This window comes from Lathamus discolor, chromosome 4, assembly GCF_037157495.1.
Source record: "Lathamus discolor isolate bLatDis1 chromosome 4, bLatDis1.hap1, whole genome shotgun sequence".
NCBI lineage: Eukaryota > Metazoa > Chordata > Aves > Psittaciformes > Psittacidae > Lathamus > Lathamus discolor.
In genome coordinates this window covers 106023382-106047950 of record NC_088887.1, presented here as the reverse complement: position 1 = coordinate 106047950, position 24569 = coordinate 106023382, and the positions used below count along the sequence as shown (strand labels likewise).

Here is a 24569-nt window from a genome sequence, read left to right as displayed (position 1 = left end):
AGGTTTTCTCCGTGACTCTCCAGCACAAGCATGACTGAAGGAAAAGGCCATTTTGAAAGATATCTTAAAATTGCTCCTGTGGAGATGTGTTTGCAACAAGGGCATTTGTGAAACACAGTGAATTGGGAAACCCAGTGAAATCCTCGGGTCCAGCCACAGCAGGGTGTTAGTGGTGGCCCTTACAGCTTTGGAAACAATTCAGCTGCTACTTCATTAGGCAGCCAAGAGGGCAGCCATATCAGCTGCCCAGGCCACTACAGGACAGGCTGTTAGCTCTGCTAATTTGCAATGGGGAAAATGCTACATGATAGGTACAGCAGCTTGCAAAAGCAAATTAAGAAGCCATTTCCAGCTCTAGGGAGAAGAGGGAGCTGGGAAGTCAGAGGAAAAGTAAGATGGACAAGGAATTTTCAGCAAGGATTTTCAAGGGGCAGAGGGGACAGCACAAGCACACAGCAACCGTATTACAGTACAGTGTTGGCCCTTCACCTGCTGCAAGACAGTTCTTAGTTCAATGCATTTGCTATGAGCTTGTAAAAAGCCTTCACCTGACTCTGAATGAGTCACGGAACAAATAAAGGCATTTTCAGTAACGTGATCTTCAAGTACAGTCATCATGGGTACAGTACTACATAGAGTAGTTGTCTGTGAGGTGCCAAGCAATGAAGATACTCAATTTTCAGCTTAGGCTAGGGAAGCTGTGGGAGCTCAGCACTTCTAAAAGCCATTCACTAGGGTAATGATCCTGCAAACACATACTCAGTTTTTTTGCTGCTGTTAGACTTTATCTTGAATCTTTTTCTAAAAGTAAGACAACCTAAAGCTGTATCACCATTGGGAAGGAGTGGTGACAATGAAGGCATCCAGGACCACACATATCTCACCCCCACCCACTGGCATATCTCTCCGGGCATTCAGGGTTGACCATAGCAGGAGCAGCATGGACTGAGCGTTAACCAAATTCAGATGACCCCCTTGCAGATCCAAATAGCACAATCTCCCATAAGCTTAAAGAAACAAGTTCTTCACATGCTTGAAGCTATAAATGTTCTTGGTTTTACTGGGTCTATGGAAACCATGAGGGCATCTGATTGCTGTGAGGATTTCTGTCTGTGTGGTACAAGAGAGGTGATTTCTACATCCATACCTTAGTACCAACACGCAGGCTGCCACCAAGGAATAAGCCAGGAGGGTCCCGATGGACATGAGATCCACAAGATCTTTCAAGTCAAAGAGAAAGGCCATTACAGCTGTAAGAGGAGAGGAAAGTGAGAGAAGGAAGAAAAATCAGTTAACACAGCAGAATATGTGCACCACAGGAGCATTAATGACACCACAGCACACATGTGACTCCTGCTCAGCACTTGGATAGGAGCGCTTGAGCTGAGGAAAGGCACAACTTCGCACATGAATACCCTGAGCCTTGCAGGGACGCAGCAAAACCTCACTAGCTGGAACCAGAGGAATCATTTGCTACAGTAAATGCCAGCCTGTTTGTCTCATATGCATATGTTGACCTAACTACCAGCAATAAGTAGGTGTTTTAAGCCACAGACTCGTTGCTGGAGTCCCCTGGCAGAGCTGCAGCACCCCTAGTGCGACAGTTACCTCCTGGAAGTAGCTAGGGGACGGGCAGCACCTCACTCCAGTGTCTCAGCTCAGCTGGGACAAAACTAGGCTTGTACATGCAATGGGAACAAGCATCAAGGAGGGAATCTTGAGGTACCATGACTATTATGGAGTTTCCAGACAAAGGTATAGGCTACCATCCCTCGAGGATTACCTTAAGGCGCTTACACACCTTTAGCAGGCAACCCCTGGTAGTACAGAACTTTGTACAAAGGCCTTCAGAAGGAGAAACAAGTGAGGGGAGGACAGACGCCACAGTCATTCAGGCGACACCACCAGTCATACAAGCTCAGAGCCCACAACGGCAGTCTAGCAGCATTCCTCTCCAAAGGTGGCAAGTTCTTATACCAATGTCTAATCCTGCATTTGCAGGCATCACAAGGAAGCTGTAAGAAGAGGGTAAGCTGCTCATCCTTGCCATCTGGGAGATTTAATTCCCATATTCCTGGGAGCTGGGAGATGAAAGGGAAGAACAGAACGGCTGCCAGCAGAGACTAACTGATTTAACAAATACCAGTGCCACTGGGACCATCTGCTTGTCTCCGGCTGCTCTGGCATCTTCTGCCGAGCTGCTACCCACAGGCAGTGCAGTGTCTTCAACCATGCCAGGCCAGCAGCCACAAGGATGCTGGGCATCCCTGGCTGCCATGTTGCAGGGAGTTGTTTATTTTTAAGGCCAGCAAAGCATGCAGGGAGCAGATAACAACAATTCTTGGCATGAGATGGGATGGCAGCAATAAGCTCTGAGAAAGATGGACAGCTATTCATGCTCATCTAGCCCCTCCAGAGCAGGCCCTGGAAACACAGGACACTCTCTGGGATGTCATGCTGTGCAATACATCCGATTAATAAGTGGGCTAGAGTCAGGCAGACCTAATCTGCCCCTGTGAAGAGCTTACGTGTCCTTTCCACACATTTGCACAAGTCTTTGGATATTACCTGCAATGATTCCTGAAGTCACTGTTGCAATTATTGGAGTTTTTCTTTTCTCGCTGACTTTAGCCAAAAATTTAAAGAGAAGTCCATCTTCTGCCATAGCATAAATTATTCGAGGCATTGGAAACATGGAGCCAAGGAGACTAAGGACAAAGAAAGGTGAAATGATCTACTTACATCACCTCCTGGGGAGCACAGGCACACAAACAAAAGCAAATTTATGGCAGTACAAATACAGAACAGGTGGCTTTCCTTCACTTAAGCTTCTTCTTCAAGGGCTCCCCCTGCACACCCATTACTGATAGCTGGCAACTGAGGCGCAGCTCTAAGAGTTTGGATACCTAAACAAGCCGTGGGGCATGGAAACAGCCTGGCTTTCAGGTAGCAAAAAAGCTGTAACTTCTGTGAGCCTCTATGAGTTGCTTACCTAATTGAATATGTCTAAATTTACCTGAAACAATAGCTTCCAGAGTGCAGAACATGACGTATCTGCCTCCAACCTGCCCTGCCACCCACCCAGATAGCTGTCCCACAGACAACCTGGATATGGTGAGCTCCATACGCTCCAGAAGATGCACCCTTCACTACCTGACACAAGTCTGCTCTCTACTCAGCAGGCCAGGATGTCTTGCAGGCAAACCGTGGTTGCACTGTGGAGCTTCCTCCATGATATAGTTACTCTATCCATATTTATATTCCAGAGATGCACCTGCTGGGTCTGCTGCTAAGGTGGGAGTTTCTGAAGTGACACTGATCATGTGCAACTCTGAAATCTATCACAGGGTGAAATCCTGGTCCTTTTGAAGTCAATAGGTTTGAATTTCATCCCTGGTCATGGCTCTCTTGATGCAGAGGAACACAGTGAAGGCAAAACCCTGACATGCCCCATATTTTAAAGGAGCTGGAGATACATGTTTTCCTTGAGAGATGCACAAAAGAAGAGCAGAGTCTCACCTCGTAGAAAGTGCACACAAAGAACCAACAGCCACAGCATAATTGGCTCCATCCCAACCCACATATTTAAAGGCATTGGGTAAAGGGCTATTGGTATCCAGCTGGTAGTAAGGCATCATGAGCGTCAGGGCAGCTGACACGCCAAAATAAGCCACAAAGCAGATGAGCAGAGATGCCACAATGCCAATAGGAATGGCCTTCTGAGGGTTTTTTACCTCCTCACCTAGAAGAAAGAAATTTAAACATCAGCTAAACAATGAGCAAGAACTTTTTTTCCAGCCTAAGGCATGCTGACCACATCTTTCAAAGGCTTCACAGGCAACGAGGTGTTGTTTTGACTGTGCCACTGCTGATGGCCTGCCCCAACCACTTGGCAAACCAGCCTGTTTGCTCCTACTTCTGCTGCTCCTGTCACTTCTTCCGACAAGTATTTGTGGAGACCTTGTAAACTTGGGCACAGAAACAATCTGGATTAAAAATAGACTTTTCCCCCAAAAGGATTATTTTTACCCCCAATTATTCCTGCTATTCCACTGATGGTGCAGTCCCAAGTATTCAACGATCACAAATGATGGGACAGGAAATTACTGTAGGGCAAATCTATGGGTGACCATTTCAGTCAGCATCTTCACCAGAACTGCTACACAGTGAACGCAACACCACAGATGTCCAGTTCGAGAGAGAGGCAGACTTTGCACGGCACCTGGAAATCATACAGATCCTTGAAAAACCCTCTTAAAAAAGGACTTCCTTTACTTTTTAAGGAAGATTTTTTTGCCAACAAGGCTGGCATGAATGTTTTTTAAAAAATATCAAAATTCAGGCACTGATTAATTAAGATTTGAGTCTTCCCTGTTCAACAGAGCTGCCCTTCTCTGAAAGCAAGAACTGCTCAGGTTTGGCTTTTCGGGACAAAAAACCACTAAGCAGAGACCCATACACCTAGAAGTCAAAGACAAATGAACAAGTTTCTCCTCAAAGGAGAGACTCTAGGGCTGGCTGGAGTAATGGAATCAGCACTTCTCAAGCTCCTTGCAGTAAGAGGCAGTACTGCTTTATCTGTCTTTGTGATAATCTCTTCCTCTCTCTTCTCCATCTTCAAAGCAAGTCAGTTCATGCCAAATGGGAAATTAAGGATAATCCTTCCTTTCTCCAGGGAACTGAGATTCTTCTTAGCCAGGAAAAATAAGACAATGCTGATGATTTCTCTCTCAGAAAGAGAGCCTTTGGACATAAAAACTCCTTCTAACTTTGAGGCACAGCTTTAGGCTGAGGCTCCCTCTTTCTCTGGCTCTTTAAATACTCCAAGCCAGCAGAGCTTCTCCACCTGAAGGCACTGAAGAACCCTACTCAAGAATAACCTGTCGATTAAAGCACCACTTGGAGTTAGAGATTCAAACTCCACCAGTTATAGAAGGCATGTGAACCTGAGCCTTCCCTGTTTGCCTAACTGGTAATGCCAGGCATGTTTTCTGTTTCTGGTTAGTGTCACCAGTGACCACCCACGAGATTGGAGCCTGCAGGCATAGAAGGGAGAAAGCTCATTTTGTGGATTATACGGTCTAGCTGCCTGCCAGAGCAGCTGAAAGTCAACACTCAGACACCCAGGGACTTGGACACACTCAGCTCTTTGACTATTAGGAACAGCTGAGCCAAAAGTCTATTTTGGGCTGAGGTTCAGAGGGATGATGAAAGCAATGCCCTGAATTACTCATTACCTGTGCTGTGCAACATTACTGAAAGCCGATCTACCACCAACCAGGTTCAAAACTGGAATGAAGATACCTTCCCTCTTACCTGTAGTAGCAATACAGTCGAATCCCACAAAAGCATAAAAACACGTGGCTGCCCCTGAGAGGACTCCTTTCAATCCATAGGGCATAAACCCTCCAACACCGTAGAGCTTTTCCTCCTGTGTTTGACTAAAAGGCATGGCACTGAGTTAGAAGTTATCCTGTCTAGGTGGGAGTAACAAAACTACTCATATATCTCATAACAAAATCCAAATCCGGACTCCAACAGAATACACTCTCCCTTTCATATGCTTGCATACAAATACCATGCAAAATGCTACAGCCCTACACAGTGCCGAGCTTGGGACTGGCCTGCAACAGCCTGGGGGATGCATGGAATAAAAATGCTTCATGGTTTGTTCCCACCACCTGTTTGGGGGCTGTATAAAAAAAGCTAAAACAAGGAGAAAACAGCATGCAAATTAAAATTCCTCTCCTAATATCATTGCATGTGTGTAATACACTCATTTAAACATAAGCTTTTGACAAAGCACAACATGTAATTTTGAAAGCTAAAGACTAAGAAACATGTAAACCATGCCCTTTTCACCTAGGACGGACCCAGACAATGTGTAGGTAAGTGGATATCAGAGAGCAACACAGGGTGCCATGACTGTCTAGAATGTGCACAATTCTCCACTCTCAACCTCAAAATTCCCTGTGCCAAGTTCATACCCAAACCATGCTGGTGACCCTGAGGGAAGAGAGAAGCCTAAATCCCTGATCCTTTGCTGAGCCTCATTCAAAGTTCACTAAAGTCAAAAGGCAAACACATACTGGTCTCAGCGCACTCTGGATCAGGACCCCAGATCCATGTGCCTGTCCTGAGTCATGTATAACATACCCTTCAGTTCAAGTACTTAGGTCACTTTTTCAGGGAAAAGCTTTCATAAAGATGAATAAAGGCAATTAACGTAAATCCCAAATCTGCAAGTCTTATCAGGTGTAAGCACCTGAACTCTCCCATAGAAGCTCTGTTGAGACTTTGATGAAAACTGGCTTGCAGAAATAGCACAACCCAAATGTGGATTACTCCGGAAATAATGATAACATAAAGTAAGCCCCAGACGGGTTTTACAAAAATAGTAAGTGCTGCAGGTGAAAGAGCTACAGTTACACTTTGAAGCTACTGCACTAATTGCTCCTTGCATGGGAATAGCAGAGAAGAAGGGGAGACCTGTCCTATAGAAGCAATTTGTTCACAGCAGGCTGAATTTTGCAGAGAGGTTCAATAAGCAGCCTGCACACAAGCTAAATTTGACCAATGCAACATTTATAAATGTCTTCAGTTTTTGCTAAGCTGTGCTTCCTTGCAGGCCAGCATAAAGGGTTTAGATACTGAGCCAAGACTGAGTTGATGTACATGGAGATATTTAAAAGCCCTCATTCTGTGTTGGACAGTCTCAAGAAAAAAATGAACAGCCTTACATCTCTGGCAACCCCTGCAGGCTCCTTAATTTTGGTCTTGTATAAGAAGACAGGATTTTGGCCAAGTAGCAAAATACCATTAAATTGGATTTGTGATACGTTTTCTGCAACGCATTAAAATAATTTGCAACTTGCCCTTCAGGCTGTACATGAGGAAGAAATACCTTACAAGGAGGATGATGAAACACTGGCACAGATTGCACAGGGAGGTGGTGGATGTACCAACCCTGGAGACATGCAAGGCCAGGGTGGACGTGGTTCTGGGCAACCTGATCTAGTTGAAGATGTCCCTGCTCACTGCAGGGCGGTTGGACTAGATGATCTTTGAAGATCCCTTCCAACACAAACTATTCTTTGATTCTGTGATTTTACGATTTTACTGGAGCGTCTGGAACAAGGTCTCAAAAAGGTCTAACAATGCCTCAAGGATACTCCCCAGGTGTCCAAAGAAACTACAGAGCTACACCCAGTCACGGCTTCACTGAGGCACCAGGACAGCCTGGTGTAGCCTTGGGTAAGACGTTGTCTAAAAACCTTTTTCTCTCAAATTTGGATGCTGTATTTGTCATGAAGCTGGAAATGTCAGTCCTGCAGCAGGGCCCACATTAACACAGCCTATCTCCCACCAATTTCAGCCCATCAGCACAGCCTGCTTTCAGCAAACACCCACTGAAGCCAGCTTTGCTTCCAAGACATTTGGCAAAGGAGGGAGCATCCTGTTCACTTGTTTTCTAAATCACTCCACAAACTCCCCTATAAAGTGGCATTCGAAAACCTATCAATTTCAGAGCTGAGAACAAAAGATCCAACCTACTTGTCTCCATAAGTGCCATGGCTGGTGTTGTAAATGTCCTGTTCAGTCAGCTGCCAGTTTTTAATAGACCCTTTCACGAAGCCAGAGACCATGACGAAGCCAAGAACAAGGATGTTGATGCAGGTGAACACTTTGTTCACCAGGGCAGATTCCTTCACGCCAAAAATTAAAAGCCCTGGGGAAAAAATGGTATAAGCAGTCAGGTATTTCACTACCAGCAGCAGGCACTGGGGACTTGAAGAATAGCTCAGAGCTGTTCCTGCTGTGCCTGCCCAACTTACCACACCTCATTTCTCCACAAAGCCAAGTAGTTCAGATAGGTCGGGATTAATTCACTCAGAAGCAGAACAAGGACTTCAGCCCTGACATTACTACTGTGGGATGTAACACACCTTCCCACCCAGCATGCCTATGTGGCACATGCCCTTGGTAAAGTGCTTTGCAAACACAGCTAAGCTGCTTCCAGTGCCTTCAATGCCAGTGCTAGTCACCTCATGGCACCATGCTGTGCCAGATAGCCACAGCCTCAAGTCCGCCCAGAGACCCGGTGGAAGCAACCCAGATGTTTTTTTGTGAAGGAACATTATCGTAAAGGTCTTCGCCAAATGCACAAGTTATGAACACTGTTCACTTTCCCTAGAAGCAGGGGAAAGTATGGGCAGTGACTGAATCCAGGAGGACAGCTACTACTAGTGCTGAAGATACAGCAGAAGGTGGCATCTTGGGAATCTTACTCCCACTCCAACCAGCAGGAGCTTTGTCAGTGAGTTCAGCAAGAGCAGGATTTCAGCTTGTGATCTTAAGAGCATCCATGTGAAGAAAAGCATGTTTACAGGCTTTGATAACTAGCAACTCACTGATGGATAGGTTGGCTTCTCACAACAAGCAGCTCTGGTAACTTGTATTTGCTCTCCAGGTATCTGATTTTTGAGAACCCAAGCTTTTAATCCAAATCTAAGAAGGTGGCTGAGGAAGAAGGTAAAAAAAGTTCACGCTGGCCTGAGGGAGAAGAGAAGCACAATAGGGTGTCCTTACTGCTACTCCAGTAGGCACTTCAAGGAGAGGCAAACATCCTATGCACTCACCTTTCCTTCTTTTAAAGTAGCAAATAAGCTGAGACAGGCATATCAGGGAAGAGTTCGACTGAACTGTATACCTGCCCAGGAAAACTTTCAAAGTACCTTGTACAAATCTGAAGCTCAGGACAGTGCAAGCAGAAATAAACTTGTAGTGCTTATTATTGGGACTAAAGCTTATTCAGCAGCTTCTGTAGAAAAGAATGGTTTGCATTTTTTATTAAAATCCAGGGAATTTCCTCAATGCAGAGGAATAAAGCCACTGGCAATCTGTATAATTTTATGCTTACGTAGTGCTAAAGTAAGGAGTCCTAAATTTTGTAAATTGTATCTGAGGTGAAAGATCAGATTCTAACTTGAAACCAGAGCAATTCCTATTATATACAAATGAACAAAGAGGAAAATCTCTCCAATTCAGATGTAGCCCTGAAAACAGAGGGCTGCTGTTGACTTCAGTAGTCCTTTATATAGTCCTAGATCCAAATGCAAACCCAGATGCCAAAGTGTCCCTTGCTTATTAAGCCTGTCCCTGCGAGCCCAGCTGTGAGATGCTCATCTTGATCAGGGTAGCAAATGCTGGGATAACCTTGTGTGGGTGACACCGCTGCTTCTGTGCTCTGGAAACCACGGGTATACGCAAGAAATATAATTTCTTTAACTAATAACTTTGACTAAATTTGGCTTTTCAAGATCCAGTTGGAGCAGAGGTAACAGTTCAGAAGGATTTTCATTTTAATTTTTTCCAAAACTTTTCCTAATTCTGATCAAAGCCTTGGCACATTTTTAGAGGAAAAAAGAGGACCTGAGTGTTTGTCACACGCTTGTTTCACTGGAATCTTGCATTCAACGCTGCAAACTGAAGCCTATACATATTTAAAAAAGAACCCGAACCAAAAGAGCAGTACGAGATGGTTACTGAGTCCCATCCCCTCCCCTCCTACTTTCCTGGCTCAGTGCTCTGCGAATTGGCGGATTATCAAATGGGGAATAAGGTTCCTTGAACGAATTCTTGTGTAATAGGATTTGTGGAGGGAAGGATTAAACTTCCATACCTGACTGAGGGTAACAAGTCATCTTTTCTTTTCTTCCTTAGATAAAATTTGACTGAGGGTTTTAAAAGTGGCTTAAAAAATATTGAGAATGCTCCCCTCTAATTAAAAGCCTTGTAAACAGGCTATGCCTTGTGTTAACTTCACAGCAACTATATAGGTCAATCCAAAGCATGTACCAAAGAAAAAGTCTTCAATATGTTGTCCAAAATAAATGAGGACTCTGTCCAAAATAAAATGAGGACCCTGTGTGAAGTCCAAAAGCAAACAATGAAATGACAGAGGAAGGAGGTCAAAGACTCACAGACCCCTGTGAGGTTTTACCTGTTAGGATGGTGATTATCACCACGGCAAAGATGTCTGGGTATTTTGCCAGCACTCCAGGAGCATCCATCTTCATGTATCTTTTGCAAAACTCTTCAATGTGCTGGCCTATGATCTCATCAAACGTCGCACTCCAAGCTCTGGCCACGCTCGAGGTTCCTGCCAGAGGGCAGAAAGGATGCAGATCACCCTTTGTGGTTGGCACATGTTCCAAACTGGGGTCACCTTGCAAAGCTTTTTGCCATGGGGGGCCCCAAAGCAACCTTGCATGTGCTCCCTGGGTGCTGGGAGCAACCTTTTCTCTGCAGATCCAGCCCACAGCCTATATTCAGGCCTGGCATCTGCTTTGGTGGTAACACACACAGGTGATGGGTCTCACGCTCAGCTGACAAGATAAAAAAAAAATCATTACAGTCTGGCTTCTTAGTAAACCCCAACTTTGCTTTTGCTACTGCCTAGACTGACCTCTTCCTTACACCCCCAGCACCCTGAACTTCCCCCAGGCCTGGTAATTTCTGCTACTAGAGAGGTCCAGCTGTCACACTGGCGGAAGTCCCTGGCAGCCCTGTGCACTCTGGATCAGGACCCCAGATGCCTGTCCTTGCAGTCCAGGCAGAGGGACCTTGCAGAAGCCAGCTGGCCTCCAGAAGCACAACACTGGAGCACCACCAGAGTGTGGATCACAACACTCACCAAGCTCTACAAGCTCTGCACTCCAGCAGGTCTGCTCCAGCCTCCAGAGCTAGAGCATCCAAGCGGGATAAAGATGTAATTTACAGGTTAGTTGAGTGTAAGTCAGCCCACTGCAGCACAGCGGTGATGATCCCAGCAAGCGGTACAACCGCCTGCAGCAAGTGCTTAGACTTACCCCTCCGGGGCTGCTGTTTGCTGTGGTTCCTGAGAGCACCAAACCACGCACAGCTTGCAAGGGTGAGGACTGAACCTGGGGTCTCAGGATGACCAAGACCGGGACATTGTCTGGGCCAGAAGAGTCATTTCAGAGAACTGAAATAGTAACAACGAAGAGCTACCACCAGAGAGTGACAGCACTGTGTAAAATAAGTAGGTTTGGGTAATAGCCAACTTCTCCCTCTTCTGCGTGAAAATAGCTATGATTACTCCTGATGTCTAATACAGTACACTATATATAACAGCATCTAATTGCAGGATATAATTACTACTGTATGTAATTACCTAGTTAAAAAAAGAGGTTGGTTTGGTTTTGTTTGCAGAGCAGTTCCTCAGAGGACGCCATCAGGGGCCCCCTTATATCTAGAACAGTTTGTCCTGACACACTCACCTGCGGGCAGGTGCTCAGGTCTCAACTCCAGCACAGGCAATCACACCAGACAGTCTCTGTGCTCAACTACAGCTACACCCTCTACAGCAGTGGTAGGCAATGCCAGCAGCAAAGCTGGGAACACTCTCCACCCTAATCCAGCTTTGCAAGGGTGGGAAAACAAGCTGCAGAACAGACTTCTGTTCATACAAAGTGCACAGTGTGAATTCTTTCAAAGAGGTGGGACAACAGAGCCATTAATTTTATCTTGAAAAACTCCACAAGTTATGGTAGACAGACTATTTCTTTAGTGCTGTTCGGGCTTGTTTTTTTTTTGTCCTGGCTCTAATATTTCATGTTCTAGGACAGGAACAATGAGCTCCTGCACATATTATATCAGATGCCAGTTCCTTGGATGCCAGTTCCATGTAACTGTAAGCTCTTTATCCCGAACACTCTGTAACCAACAGCCTTGAGGGCGTGAAGGGAATCTGACATTTTTCCAACATAGCAGACACCAGGATAAGAGTAACACAGGCACCCAAAGAAGGCTGATCTTACAAACTATGCTGCCATCCTGGACGAAAGCTAACGCCTCACAGCACACCCACTATACTTACCAATAACATAGGAGAGGATTAAATTCCACCCTGTGACGAAGGCCCACAGCTCGCCCACAGTCACGTAGCTGTACAGATAAGCTGATCCTGTCTTAGGAACCCGAGCACCGAATTCTCCGTAGCAGAGTCCAGCCAGCACTGAAGCCAAGGCAGCAATCAAGAAGGAGACAACAATGGCAGGTCCTGCATTTTCCCGTGCCACAGCTCCAGCCAGTACATAGACACCTGCACCCAAAGTGCTGCCTACACCCAGAGCCACTAAGTCAAACGTGTTGAGGCATCGCGAGAGCCGACTGTCTTCTCGAGTGCAGTCCACGTTTTTCCTGCGAAGAAGCTGGTTTCCAAAATTGATGATTTTCTGACACTCCATCTTCGTGTCTGGGCCTGCAAGAAAGATGCTGCCATCATTACCTGGACCAGGATACCGTAAAACAGCATCACTGCCCAGGTACACTGCTACAGCCCTGCTCTGTTTCAACAAATGAAGCTTCCCAAGTTCCACATTTTTACATGGCAAAATGTTTTCTTTGGCTTTTCACCTAAGCTTTGCACAGAGAATTAAAACAAAACCAGTGTTTTCTGCTTCCTGCTCCCTGTCACACTTCAAAGCCTGTGTGATCCCAGGAGAGACACAGCACTCCACCCCAGCTCCCACTCTGCTCCAGTACCACCCAGTCCACAGACAAGTGGGCAAGCCAAGAACACAAATCCCATCTTCTGGATTTCAGAGCAGCTCTCCTGGACTGGAACTTGTAAAGAAGTAGAAAAAGAGAGATGTACTTTTAAAAAGAGACATACATTTTTTAAGTCTCAAGGTGAACGAAGTATTACATCCCAGAATAAGGCATCATATGTGCTACTACTGTCCCTGGAACACAAGACAGCCACATGCTGTCAAACAGACCTGCTAGGACATTTCCCCTCTTCAAGCTCCAGCCACAGGCAGTAGCACAGGCTGCTGTGGCCTCCAACTGTGCAGGCTGTAACAGGTATCATTCAGGAAAATGGAAACGCAGAATCGAGTTTTAACTCTGTTACACCAAGCAAAGGCTCAAGCAACAACTAAAGTGAGAGCACAGCAGGGCTCCCTGAACAACCCTGGCCCACACAGGACAGCACCGTTTCAGGGTCCCACTTCAGGAACTGCACTGTTCCTGGGTATGGACCTGCTGGCATGGCCAAGCAACAATGTGTACTGGCATCAGCACACGTGCAGTTGATATGCAGCTCACCTGCTTGGGACTTTATGATGCGATTAGCAGCAGGGAAAGCAAATCCCTCTGTGTGGAGGGATCCCTTAAGAAATCCTTCTGGAGTCTCTCTTCCCATGAGACACATATCTTGCAGTGCTACACCGAGGGAAGGTTTTGCTATACAACTCATCAAGCCTACAAACTGGACCATCTGCACAGGTGTCCACCTAACACAGACAGTAACAGCACCTGTTAAAAGCTACAGTCAGTCAAACCAGGGCAGCCAGCAGTGGGGTCATCTCCTCAGAGACAACTGTGGAACCAGTGCTGTTAGGGAGTCTGTCCCTTTAAGATTTATGTCCTTGCACACAGCACAGGTATAGAAGCTTTGTCTTACTCTTTCTGAAAACAATTAAGTTTGGTGCTTCAAAACTGTCCTTGCCTTTCGAGAGCATCTAGAGAGCTCCTCCTCACCTGAATCCATGAGCGCAGCAGGAGGAGTTTTTTGCTTTTTACATTGCCGAGTCTAGCCCCAGTTGTCACAGCAACCATGGCGTAACATCACACCTTCCCTTCAAAATTTCCAGGTGCCTTAACTCCACTGTTGGAAAGCTCCACCAACACTCTGCTACTCTCCAGCCAAATGCTTTGTTAGGGAGCATTTACACACATGATCCTGTGCCAAGAATGGCCTTTCCCCACTTGGGTCATTACACCAATGTATCTTTAGAGATGAGTCATAACCTCAGCCTTCATATTACAAAGGAAAGGGATCTAAGCCTCAAAGACATGGACAGTCCCTTGCCCTGTGTGCACCTGTTCTCTGAAGCACCCTCTGAGCAGCAGTATACCCCATCAGCACCCTTGTACTTGTTGCATCAAGAGGAACCATCAGAAGAAGCAACAAAAGCATCCCAAGAGCAACTGCTAAGGGCCCCAGTCTTTTATTGGTGCCTTTTTTCCTCCCCAAGTCCTCTCTCCATCCTTCGTGCCCTGTGCAGTTTCCTGCTGTCCTGGGTTCAGCAGTAGCAGCCATTTTTCTCCTTCCTAGTAGCTTGTGCAGGGCTGTGTTTTTGACTTTCAGCCTGGGAACAGCGCTGATAACACCTATGTGTTTAGTTGCTGCTCAGTAATGCTTAGTCTGACCAAGGACTTTGTGAGTCTTATGCTCTGCCAGGGAGGAGGGGAAGCCGGGAGGAAGCAGAGACAGGACACCTGACCCAAACTAGCCAAAGAGGTATTCCATACCACAGCACATCATGCCCAGTATATAAACTGGAGCAGTTACCTGGAAGGGCTAAATCACTGCTCGGTCGGGCTGGGTATCGGTTGGTGGGTGGTGAGCAGTTGTATTATCTTCCCTTGTTATTTCTCTTATCATTATTACCATTGGTGGTAGCAGTAGTGATTTGTGTTATACCTTAGTTACTGGGCTGTTCTTATCTCAACCCGTGGGAGTTACATTCTTTCGACTCTCCTCCCCATTTCTCCCGGAGCAGGGAGCAGGGGGTACGGGGGGAGTGAGACTGCCTGGTTCTGATTTACGGCTGGGCTTAAACTACGACACCTACCAGTCCTCATCTTAAACAACCTGGGGTGTGGCACTGCATTAAGAGTTTTACTCAAGATAAAGGAGAGCTATCACTCTTCCTTTTAACCCTAAAAGTAGAAAAAACAATAGTCTGATAGCTTCCCTGTGCCTCTTATCAAATAAAATTGTCAAGTGAATCTGCCCATCTCTCATAAGTAAACTCACTTATCTCTTGGCTCTTCTCCAGTTAATGGGCACCACCTCCTATGACAGAGGTTTCACTTTGCTGGATCACCAGATCATGCCCCGGTTCTTTCTGATTACCTGTCCCTAACCCTCCTATGTGCTGCTCCCACTAACTGCAGCCATTTTCCTCAGCCCACACTCTGCCACCCCACCTTCATCCCAGCATCATCATCCTCATTCAGAATTGGGCAATTGGATAATACGATGCTCTCCACAGGTAGGATGTTTCCATAGGACCTGATGGATTACTCCTAATTCACATACACAGAAAAATATGTTCTTCATCTTGAATGGGCCTCCAGTGGAGCAAGCCCAACACTTGTGACAAGCACCAAGAAGCTTTGAATGTCCCTACAGAGCCACACTCCAACGAAAGATGACAGGCAACCGAAGCCAGAGTAACAGAGCTGGTGCTGACAGCAGCCTACCATACGTTTACAAACCAGATTTGGCTCCAGGCACCAAAATTACTACTTGAGTAGGACTAGATGCCATCTTCCATCTCAGACTGCATCCTGTAGCTCCAAGAAGCCTCAGCCTGATATTCACACTGCAGCATTTAGCCCAGCTTTGGCAGCAGGGCCTTAAAATGTTTCTTCATTAATTATGGAAGAGGAGAAAGGTTCTTTTATTTAGATGCAATGTTGGAGTGAGGCTTTCACTTTCCAATGAATAGTGCTTGTATACCAATAACGGGCCAGTAGTATATAGCACACTCTAACATCAATACTATGCTGAGAATAATGCTTAGGCAAAAATATTACTAAATGCAATTTATAGTATGGTCAAGTGAGACTGGTACTTCATCAGCTCTGGCTGAAACCCAGTGTAAAGATGGCAAAATACACGCTAAGAAACTTAATTGAGTAAGCTCTTTAAACCCAATGGTTCAACTTTGTCACAACAGCATTAACTACAAAATAAAAAATCCTCTTCACTTTTCCTAGACACCAATCATAAGCCCTAGCTTAAGTCCCTTTCTCTTGGCCTTATGCTAACTCCTCTACTATGAGAAAGTAATTACAACTGCAGAAACAAGGCTAAGGATTTACAAGTCTCACCATGTAAGGAATTTTCTCCTCCACCAACAGTTCTCAAACATTCTCCTGAGAGACATGGATTTAGACTAATGAAGAAAGGCAGGTTTCAGGCCAGCCTTGTAAAATCTCATTTGATGAACCATGGGAACTCCCAGTGCACACAGAGAAGGTAAACTATCTTCTCCCGCCAGTAAGCAGACAGACCTCTTCACCCAAGTGAATTCATGTCGGTTCACTCATGCAGTCTCTTCCAACTCTACCTAAACCTGTCTCTTCAACTCTACCCAATCCTGTCAGCCAGGATTGCTTTCACTGGACACCTGCCCCCTCTCCAAAGCAGGGACAAGGTAGTCCTGAACTTTGGGGGTAAGGTGACATGGAAAGCACTGCACTGGAGCACCTCTTATGAATTTCAGTGCTTTCTAGGACAGTACAAGTCCTAGGCTTTGCTTAACTCCCACGTGAGTGATGCAGAGGTTCCACTAATATCTGTGTCCTATGAAGACCACAGTAATTGGGCTAACTCATCCACCACTGCCTGGCAGTGGTGGTGGTTTACATTCAGTCTGGAGCTCCAGGAAACAGGGAGGATCCCAGTGCTGTGCAGCAAGAAAAAATGTTACAGAAAATACAAGAAAAAAGCCCTCCAAAACAAAACAAAGAAATCCTTGCCATAAACTGCAGCCAACTATGAACAGGATACCCACAGGAAATTTGTTAATGGATTTATTTTCCAAAGTTAGTGTGAAAGTCAAGACCAGTTTAACTCAGATCAAACTCTGGATTTCAGGACAAACACGGGTTTATTCTGCACTACAGAAACATCAAGAAATGCCACAAGACTGGTGAAAAAGTTTACTACTTGCTAACTCAATATTCATGGCAGGGTTTAGACATTCAATGGCCCGAACAGAGGACTTAGAAGCAACACAGAATACAGTGATGTCCCAGCTGAGGCTATTAATAAAGACGGAAAATGGAAAGGAGGTACAGAGATGCCCCAGCTCAGAAAGAAGCAAGATCCAGGGAGGTCTGCAGGAATGCAGTGCAATGGGCAGGGCTCGCCTGCCCTTTGCACAGAGTCCCTGGGTAGGCCCAGACGGACCACCGGGGCTGAGCTGGACCAACCACAGAACACCAGAGAAGAGATCTTCTTCAGACATTTCACCATGCATAAGGTCCAGGCCTCCCCAAACCCCAGTGACTTATGCATTATTTTGTGCTCCTCAGGGTTTGCACCTCTGAGCTGACATCAATGTTGCTGAGCATACTGGGTTTCATGCTGTGAGGTGCTGAGCATTTTTTACATGGAAAATCCAGGTGAGGGAGAAGTGATTCAGAGCAGCTGTGGAGAAGGACTTGGAGAAGTTGGTTGATGAGAAACTCAACATGAGCCAGCTTCAGTGTGTGCTCACGGCCCAGAAACCAACCATGTCCTGGGCTGCATCAAAAGCAGCATGACCAGCAGGTCAAAGGAGGTGATCCTGCTCCTCTACTCTGCTCTCATGAAACCCCACTTAGACTACTGTGTGCAGTTCTGGTGTCCTCAGCATAAAGACATGGAGCTGTTCAAACAAGTCCAGAGGAGGGCCACAAGGAGGATCAAGGGGCTGGAGCACCTCCCATATGAAGATAGGCTGAGAAAGGTGGGGCTGCTCAGCCTGGGGAAGAGAAGGCTGCGTGGAGACCTCATAGCAGCCTCCCAGTATCTGAAGGGGGCCTACAAGGATGCTGGGGAGGGACTCTTCATTAGAAACTGCAGTGATAGGACAAGGGGTAATGGGTTCAAAATTAAAGGGGGCAGCTCAGGTTAGATATAAGGAAGTTCTTTACCGTGAGGGTGGTAAGGAACTGGAACAGGTTGCCCAAGGATGTGGTAAATGCTCCATCCCTGGCAGTATTCAAGGCCAGGCTCAACAGAGCCTTGGGCAACATCGTCTAGGGTGAGGAGTCCCTGCCTGTAGCAGGGGGGTTGGAACTAGATGATCTTAATGTCGTTTCCAACCCAAACCGTTCTGTGATCAATGTGTGGGTTTCTATCATGCCCACACAATGGGAATGGGGCTAGCCGTAAGAGCCTGATAGTACTAATGATACAGCTGTTTGCAGTGTGTAAGTGACCCACTGCCCCATATACACAAAGTACCACAGACGACATGCTCTGCGGGAAACAGAAGCAAAAGGCAGAGGTCAGGCTGTGCAGTGTGACATTATCCTTGTATAGGAAGCACCTCCAGGTAGAGGTGGATCAAGGTTCCCCGCAGTTGAGAGCTGCACTCAAGATCTAGATAGCAAATTCGTCCTGCCCCAAAAGCATGCTCAGAAAGTCTGAGCATCTGTGTTGTGAATAAAATACCTCCTAACAACATGCAGATAACAGACAGGGCACAGTACCCACACTGCAGCTATGTTCTGCATTGCTTATACACAGCGCTGTCCTTCATCTCACAGGTGACTGATCTTCATCCTAAATGTCTCTCACATGTTTTTGTTGCTTTTGAAACAGCAGCTACCAAATCAACCTTTCACTTTCAATTATTTTCACCATAGCTTGGCAAAGAGACCTTCGATAAAAGACAGGTGGGATTTTTTGCCAGGAAAACAATCTTTTGGTTTAGTACGATGCAGTACAGGGGCCATTCATTACACCTCTGCCCAAAACCTTTCCTCTGATATCATTTGTTATCTTTGCAATTGTATCAAACGATGATTTTCACAGAGATTATTATTTTTCCCTCCTTAGAAGTTGGATCCGGCTGTGACCTCACTTTCTGAAACAGGCGTTCTTGCCTTTGAAGTAAGGAAATATGTTCCGCGCTGGTTCCTCTCACTCCCACTCCCAACCATACTTGAAATGATGAGCCTTTTTTTCAATGTACAGTCAGTATTGCTGTAGTATAACACAGTCCTAACCACATAAAACAACATAAATTATTCCAGGAACATTACCAGATTGCACATTACCACCTTCAAGCTGAGGAAACTCGATCTGAATGCTAGAAACACTGATCTGAATTATAGATTAGCTTTGCTCTGCACACACCTAGCTCTCACCCCTGCTTTAGCTCCAGTTTCTCTGATGAGAAACACTGCAAGCCCTGGCTGCTCAGGCCCTGGGTAGGAAATGGCTTCACCCCAAGACTTTGGGCACCTTCAGGTTTCAGCAGGAGCTGAGGGCTTTGAGACCAGCGGGAAGCAATGACACACCTAGATAACCTAGCAGGGTGTACTCTGGAGCAGGGGCCACATCCTTGGGTGAAATCCTGTCCCACTGAAGTCAATGGCAAAGCTCCCACCAACTTCAATAGGGTCCAAATTCCACCTACTGCTACTGGTCCTTGTCTTTTATTTAAAGTGCATTTTATGTTTGTTACTTTTGTTCCCTGTCCAAATTCTTGTTCCTTGACTGCATTGTATTTTCAAATAAAATAAGATATTCTTCCTCCTCTTATCTAATGGTTAACACACCTATTATATCAGGTTGATAGATTTCCTTCCCGATTAACAACATTCTAAAAAGGGACATTCTCCAAAACAATCCCGTAAGAAAATAAGCAATCTTGCATCTGGTTAGCAGCAAAATGTAAACTGTAACAAACATCTGTGCTGCTAAACATAAAACACCATGTGTAAAAATAAGCTGACAGGGCACCATTTTACACAAGCAGTACTATCACTTCCTAAACAATTATAACTTGTTTCAGCTTCTGAAAAACCACTCCTTATCTATTTCAAGGCCTTGCTGCTTCTGAGAATTTTCTTCTTCTGTTTGCAGAATTAAGGCCAGAACAAGGAGTTTTCTACCAGGGACAGGAGAAAAACCAAGCCTGACCCTGCTGCAAGCCCCATGAACTCCCAGGCACCACCTCAGAGGAAGCAAGAGCAGAAATCCTCACTCAACATAGTCCCATATATGCTTATATCCATTTTGAAATCCCTACTGCCATCAGTACCCTTCTCATAGAAGGGCCATGTCCTCTGGACAGTCTTATTTTTCCTCAGCATCCTTTCAGTCTTCAACAAATGTACTGTCCAAACAGCTGTACCATCACCACTATTAGTTTGCAGAACAAAAATCTCGTACTTATGCCACGCTGGCAAGTTGGCAAACAATGCGGAATGGGTCTTGTCCTATTTTTAGTTTAAAACTGGGTCATCTCACTGAAAAAGCATATAGTGGTGATGCCAACTTTTTGATCACCACTCCGATAACAAAATCATTGGGAAGCCCTTTCCAGAGGGCTGATTTTGGTACTTCCATCCCTCAGGTGGGATGGCCATTCTCATTCAAATGGACACCTGCATTAGCCAAGGTATCTCCGGAGAGGCGCATCCAGCACCGAAGCGTGGGGAGACCGCAACGCCCAGCAGTCTGGTTCCTGAAGCCCCAGAGCCACCACGGGCGCCCCAGGCCCTCCCCGCGCCCTCCCCAGGAACCAGCAGCGCCGCGGACGCCGCAGCGCACCCACGGGGGCGACGCAGCAGGGACGGCCCCGCCCCGAGCGGTAAACGCGGCCGGCAGCGCGGGAGCGGGCGCGGGCAGGCGAGGGGCAGGGCCCCGCACCCGGCAGCCCGCAGCGGGGAGCGCAGCCCGCGCTCACTCGGGCACCGCTGCGGGCCGGCAGCCTCGCGGCAGGGAGCAGCCGCAGTCCTCTCTGCTGGCCGGGGGGACGTGGCGACACGCACCGGGGTCCCCCGCACACATGCGGCTGTCCCGGTGTCCGGCCGGGCCAGAGCCGGTCGGGGATGTCAGGTGGTGGCTGTGTAAGGTCTCAGCAGGTTGATGATTTGCTCAGAGCCGCGGGAACGGGTGGAACAGCCAAAGGAATAAGGGAACATGAGCAGGAGGCTGGCTGGTGGATGTGTACTCTACCATCCCCAAGAGAAGCAAGCCTGTTCATCCCTGGAGAAGCCAGGAAGAAGGTCAGCAAAACCCCCACCATAGACTTCCAGAGGGCTGGCTCGGGCCTGTTTAGGACGCTGGTTGGTAGAATTCCTTGGGAAAACATTACTGAGGGACAAAGGGGTCCAGGAAGGCTGGACACTCTTCAAGAATTAAATCCTTAAGTCGCAGGAACAGGCGGTCCCTACGTGCTGACAGTCAGACCTGCAGGGAAGAGACTGGCCTGGCTGAACAGAGATAGTGCTGGAACTCAGGGGAAAAGAGAGAATTTATCACCTGTGGAAGAAGGAGCCATCACCCCATGAAAAATACCAGGGTGTTGTTAGGTTATATAGGGAGGAAGTTAGGAAGACAAAGGCACAGATGGAACTGTGACAGAACAGAGAGATAAAAGATCATAAGAAATACTTTTACAAATATATTAGCAATAAAAGGAGGGCCAAGGAGAACCTCCACTCTCTACTGGATACCAGGGGAAACCTAGTGACTGAGGATGAGGAAAAAAGCTGGGGTACTTAATGCTGCCTTTGCCTCAGTCTTTTAAGTCATGCCAGCCATTCTCGGCCTACTCAGCTCCCTAAGTTGGATGGCAGAGATGGGGAGCCGGTTGAAGTCCCCATAATTCAGGAAGCAATGGTTAGCGACCTCTTGCTCCACTTAGATGTATACAAGTCTATGGGGCCAGATGGGTTCCACCCAAGCACGGTGAAGGAGCTGGCAGAAGAGGTCACTAAGCCACTCTCTGTTATCTATCAGCATCCTGGTCTAGTGGGCAGGTCCCAGAGGACTGGAGGTTGGCCAATGTAATGCCCTTCTACAAATAGGGCAGGAAACAAGACCCTGGAAACCACACGCCTGTCAGCCTGAGCTCAGCGCTGGGGAAGGACGTGGAGCAGATGATCCTAAGTGAGGTCATAAAGCATGTGCAGGAAAATGGAAGGATCAGGCCCAGGCAGCATGGGGTCATATAGGGCAGGTCCTGCTTGAACAACCTGATCTCCTATGATACGGTGACCCGCCTGGTTGATGAGGCAAAGGCTGTGGTCATTGACCTTAATTATTTGACACTGTCTTTGACAGCATTATCTTAGGAAATTTTCTTCTCATTGCCTGGATAGGTACATTCTTTGCTGGGCTGGAAACTGGCTGGATTGCCGAGCCCAAAGAGTGGTGGTAAATGGCATCACATATGGTTGGCGACCAGTCACTAGTGGTGTCCCTCAGGCCTCAGTGTGAGGGCTAGTGTTGTTTATTATCTTCACTGATGATCTGTATGAGGGGATTGAGTGCACCCTCAGTAAATTCATGAACACCACCAAGTTGGATGGGAGTGTTTATCTGCTGGAGGATAGGAAGGCTCTACAGAGAGATCTGGACAGGCTGGATGGATGGGCTGTGGCCAGTGGTATGAGGTTCAACAAGGCAAAGTGCCAGGTCCTGCGTTTGGGTCACAACAACCCCATGCAATGCTACACGCTTGGGGAAGAGTGACTTGAAGGCAATTGCCATTATACATTTCAACATACTTCTCTGAGCACGTATAGTACCTTCTCTCCCCATGTCATTTACCTAGAACAAGAAACTTCAAAGTATAGTAAGCTCCGCTGCTACTAGACTTTTTAAGCGACAGCAGGAAGTAAACAGACTGGTTGTAAATATTCTGCTTAGCTCCATTGTACTGGGACTTGGAAAAAAGTACTAGTGGTTTTAAAGGAAAATAACTGAAACAAATTGTAATTAACATTTCTCCCCAAGAGTCTGAACAGCAGCATGAAAAGCAAAGAGCAGCTGTTGTGCTTTTGATGGTGTCCTGCATCATGCTGTTCTGCTCTCCAGGTATTTCCTTCAAAGGAAAAAGGAGGTTCAAAAGCACTCCAACATCTATGATGGTTTATCTGGAGCAGCCAAAGCAGAACAGTGTGGCTTCATCACTTACATGTTTCCTTGGGTGATATCCTTGTATTTCTTCTTGTGCCAATCAGGTTATGAGGGGTAGGATTGCTCTTGACCAGCTTCATCCAAGTCCAAAGCAGACATTTGGGTTTAGGGTATCATCTCATCCCGCTCTGTAACCAACAGAGCAAAGACAGGCACCTCCACGTAAAAATTTACCCCTTCAGAGGAGAGATGGGAGGAATGACCCTCCAGAGACATCCACCTTCCCTTTCTACTGCAGGGCTCTAGCAGACATCTATGAAACCCCACCAGACCACCCCTCAAGACAGAAGACAGACTGAACCTTGAGCCAGCAGAAGCGAAAGGCACCTCAATGAATTCTGACCTGTCTTTCTGCAGTTAGTAGAAAGCTGTGAAAGTCTCCAAATGGTCTTTGGGACTTTAGCAACTCAGAAACCCACTTCCCTCACAAAAGCAATGATGCCCCCTTGCATGTGTCTTTCTCAAAAATAAGAGCACTTTCTGGACAAAGCTTTGGATTTCAAAACTGCCCAAGCACCAATCTTAGTACCTTCAGAGCAAATCATGAACATTTTGCTTCTGCTTTTCTCCTGTTGCTTAACTGTTAAGTTTTTCATTCTATTGCTTGTGTTGGTACCTTTCCTGAAATGAAAAGATGCTAGAGGCCAAATTCCCACTCTAATATCACAGAGCTTCTCATTTCCAAAATCCCAACAAATGCCTACTGTTTTTTTCCTCCAAGATGGGTTACTTCCACCCTAATCCGTAATTCAGCTGCTTGAATTCTGGGTGTTGCACTTTCTTCTTGCTGAGGGTGCCAGAACATTTTGCTTTTTTCTTCCAGCAGACTGCACAGCCAGAAAGGTCCTGCCTAATGCACCTGTATTCAGCATGGGCAGATACGCAATGGTACCAGCACCTTTTCACTTCAAACCTGTATCAGCGAAGTTCAGCTAGTAATTGGAATACAGACTTTTAAATACCTGCTTTGAATACTTTCCTTTCTATACAGCATCCACATGCCTTTATTCAATACACCGCTTACATGTCTTTTTTCCACAGTGACCACTCTACATTCATTGTCTGTATCTCTTAATCACTACATGGTTCTTCTTGGAAATAGCCTGCAAAGAAACCACTGTTGCTGCTGTAGGTGAAATAAGGAAGAGAAGAGGTTGATTTTGGTTTTGATTTTCTTTATGACACGCTCTCAGCTTTCAGAAGCTCTAAGCACACAAACCAGTCTGATGTACAGACTGCCACTGCAAAGCAAGACAAAGAATAAGTATCTTCACTACACATATGCTACAGGTCACCCTGTTTTGTGAACCTTTTTGTAAGGATAAAAACAAGCAGCACAGCATGCAGCAGCATCCTTTGCTTGGGATTATCTCATATGGGTCATCAAGCAGCTGGCAGGCAGTAGGCAACTCTGAGTGAAGTTTAACCAGCAACCTAAGGCTGAAAGACTATTCTGGTTACCCAAGCCAACTAATCCCCTCTGGAATATCTTTTAAAGATATGTCACATCTACTTTACTTTATAAGAGAGTCACTTCAGCAAAATAACCTAGTTATCTAACCTCAACAACAGTGTTTCCAACTAGTTTAACAATATTTCACCTGATGAAGTCAAGCTTTTCCTCAGCTTAAAGAAACAGTTCCCTAATCAAATCACAGTAATCTTTTGTACAGTAGGTTTACTCCTGCCACATACACGTCCAAATAAACTTCCCACATCGGCATTCCCAAATGAAACTACTACTAGCACTACCAGTAGTCTGATTTTGTTGTTTACAGCTTCTGCTTTTTTTCCTCCTATTTTGCAGAATGGATTT

At 46.2% G+C, this 24569-nt stretch overlaps 1 protein-coding gene across 5 annotated transcripts in view; it reads right to left on the bottom strand.

The window, feature by feature from the left end:
* The window catches only part of SLC7A1 (solute carrier family 7 member 1), a 57158-nt gene that overhangs the window by 27939 nt on the left and 4650 nt on the right, over nt 1-24569 (bottom strand). For all 5 annotated transcript variants that reach the window (XR_010612442.1, XM_065678451.1, XM_065678450.1 and 2 more), the window contains exons 2-9: nt 22752-22881; nt 11903-12286; nt 10004-10162; nt 7555-7729; nt 5317-5441; nt 3520-3742; nt 2569-2708; nt 1148-1250 (exon numbers count right to left, since the gene is read on the bottom strand). Coding sequence is in view for 4 of the 5 variants with exons in the window: in XM_065678451.1 (XP_065534523.1) it covers nt 1148-1250; nt 2569-2708; nt 3520-3742; nt 5317-5441; nt 7555-7729; nt 10004-10162; nt 11903-12286; nt 22752-22833 (1391 nt within the window). In the remaining variant the exon portion in view is untranslated. The remainder of the gene's footprint in view (nt 1-1147; nt 1251-2568; nt 2709-3519; nt 3743-5316; nt 5442-7554; nt 7730-10003; nt 10163-11902; nt 12287-22751; nt 22882-24569) is intronic.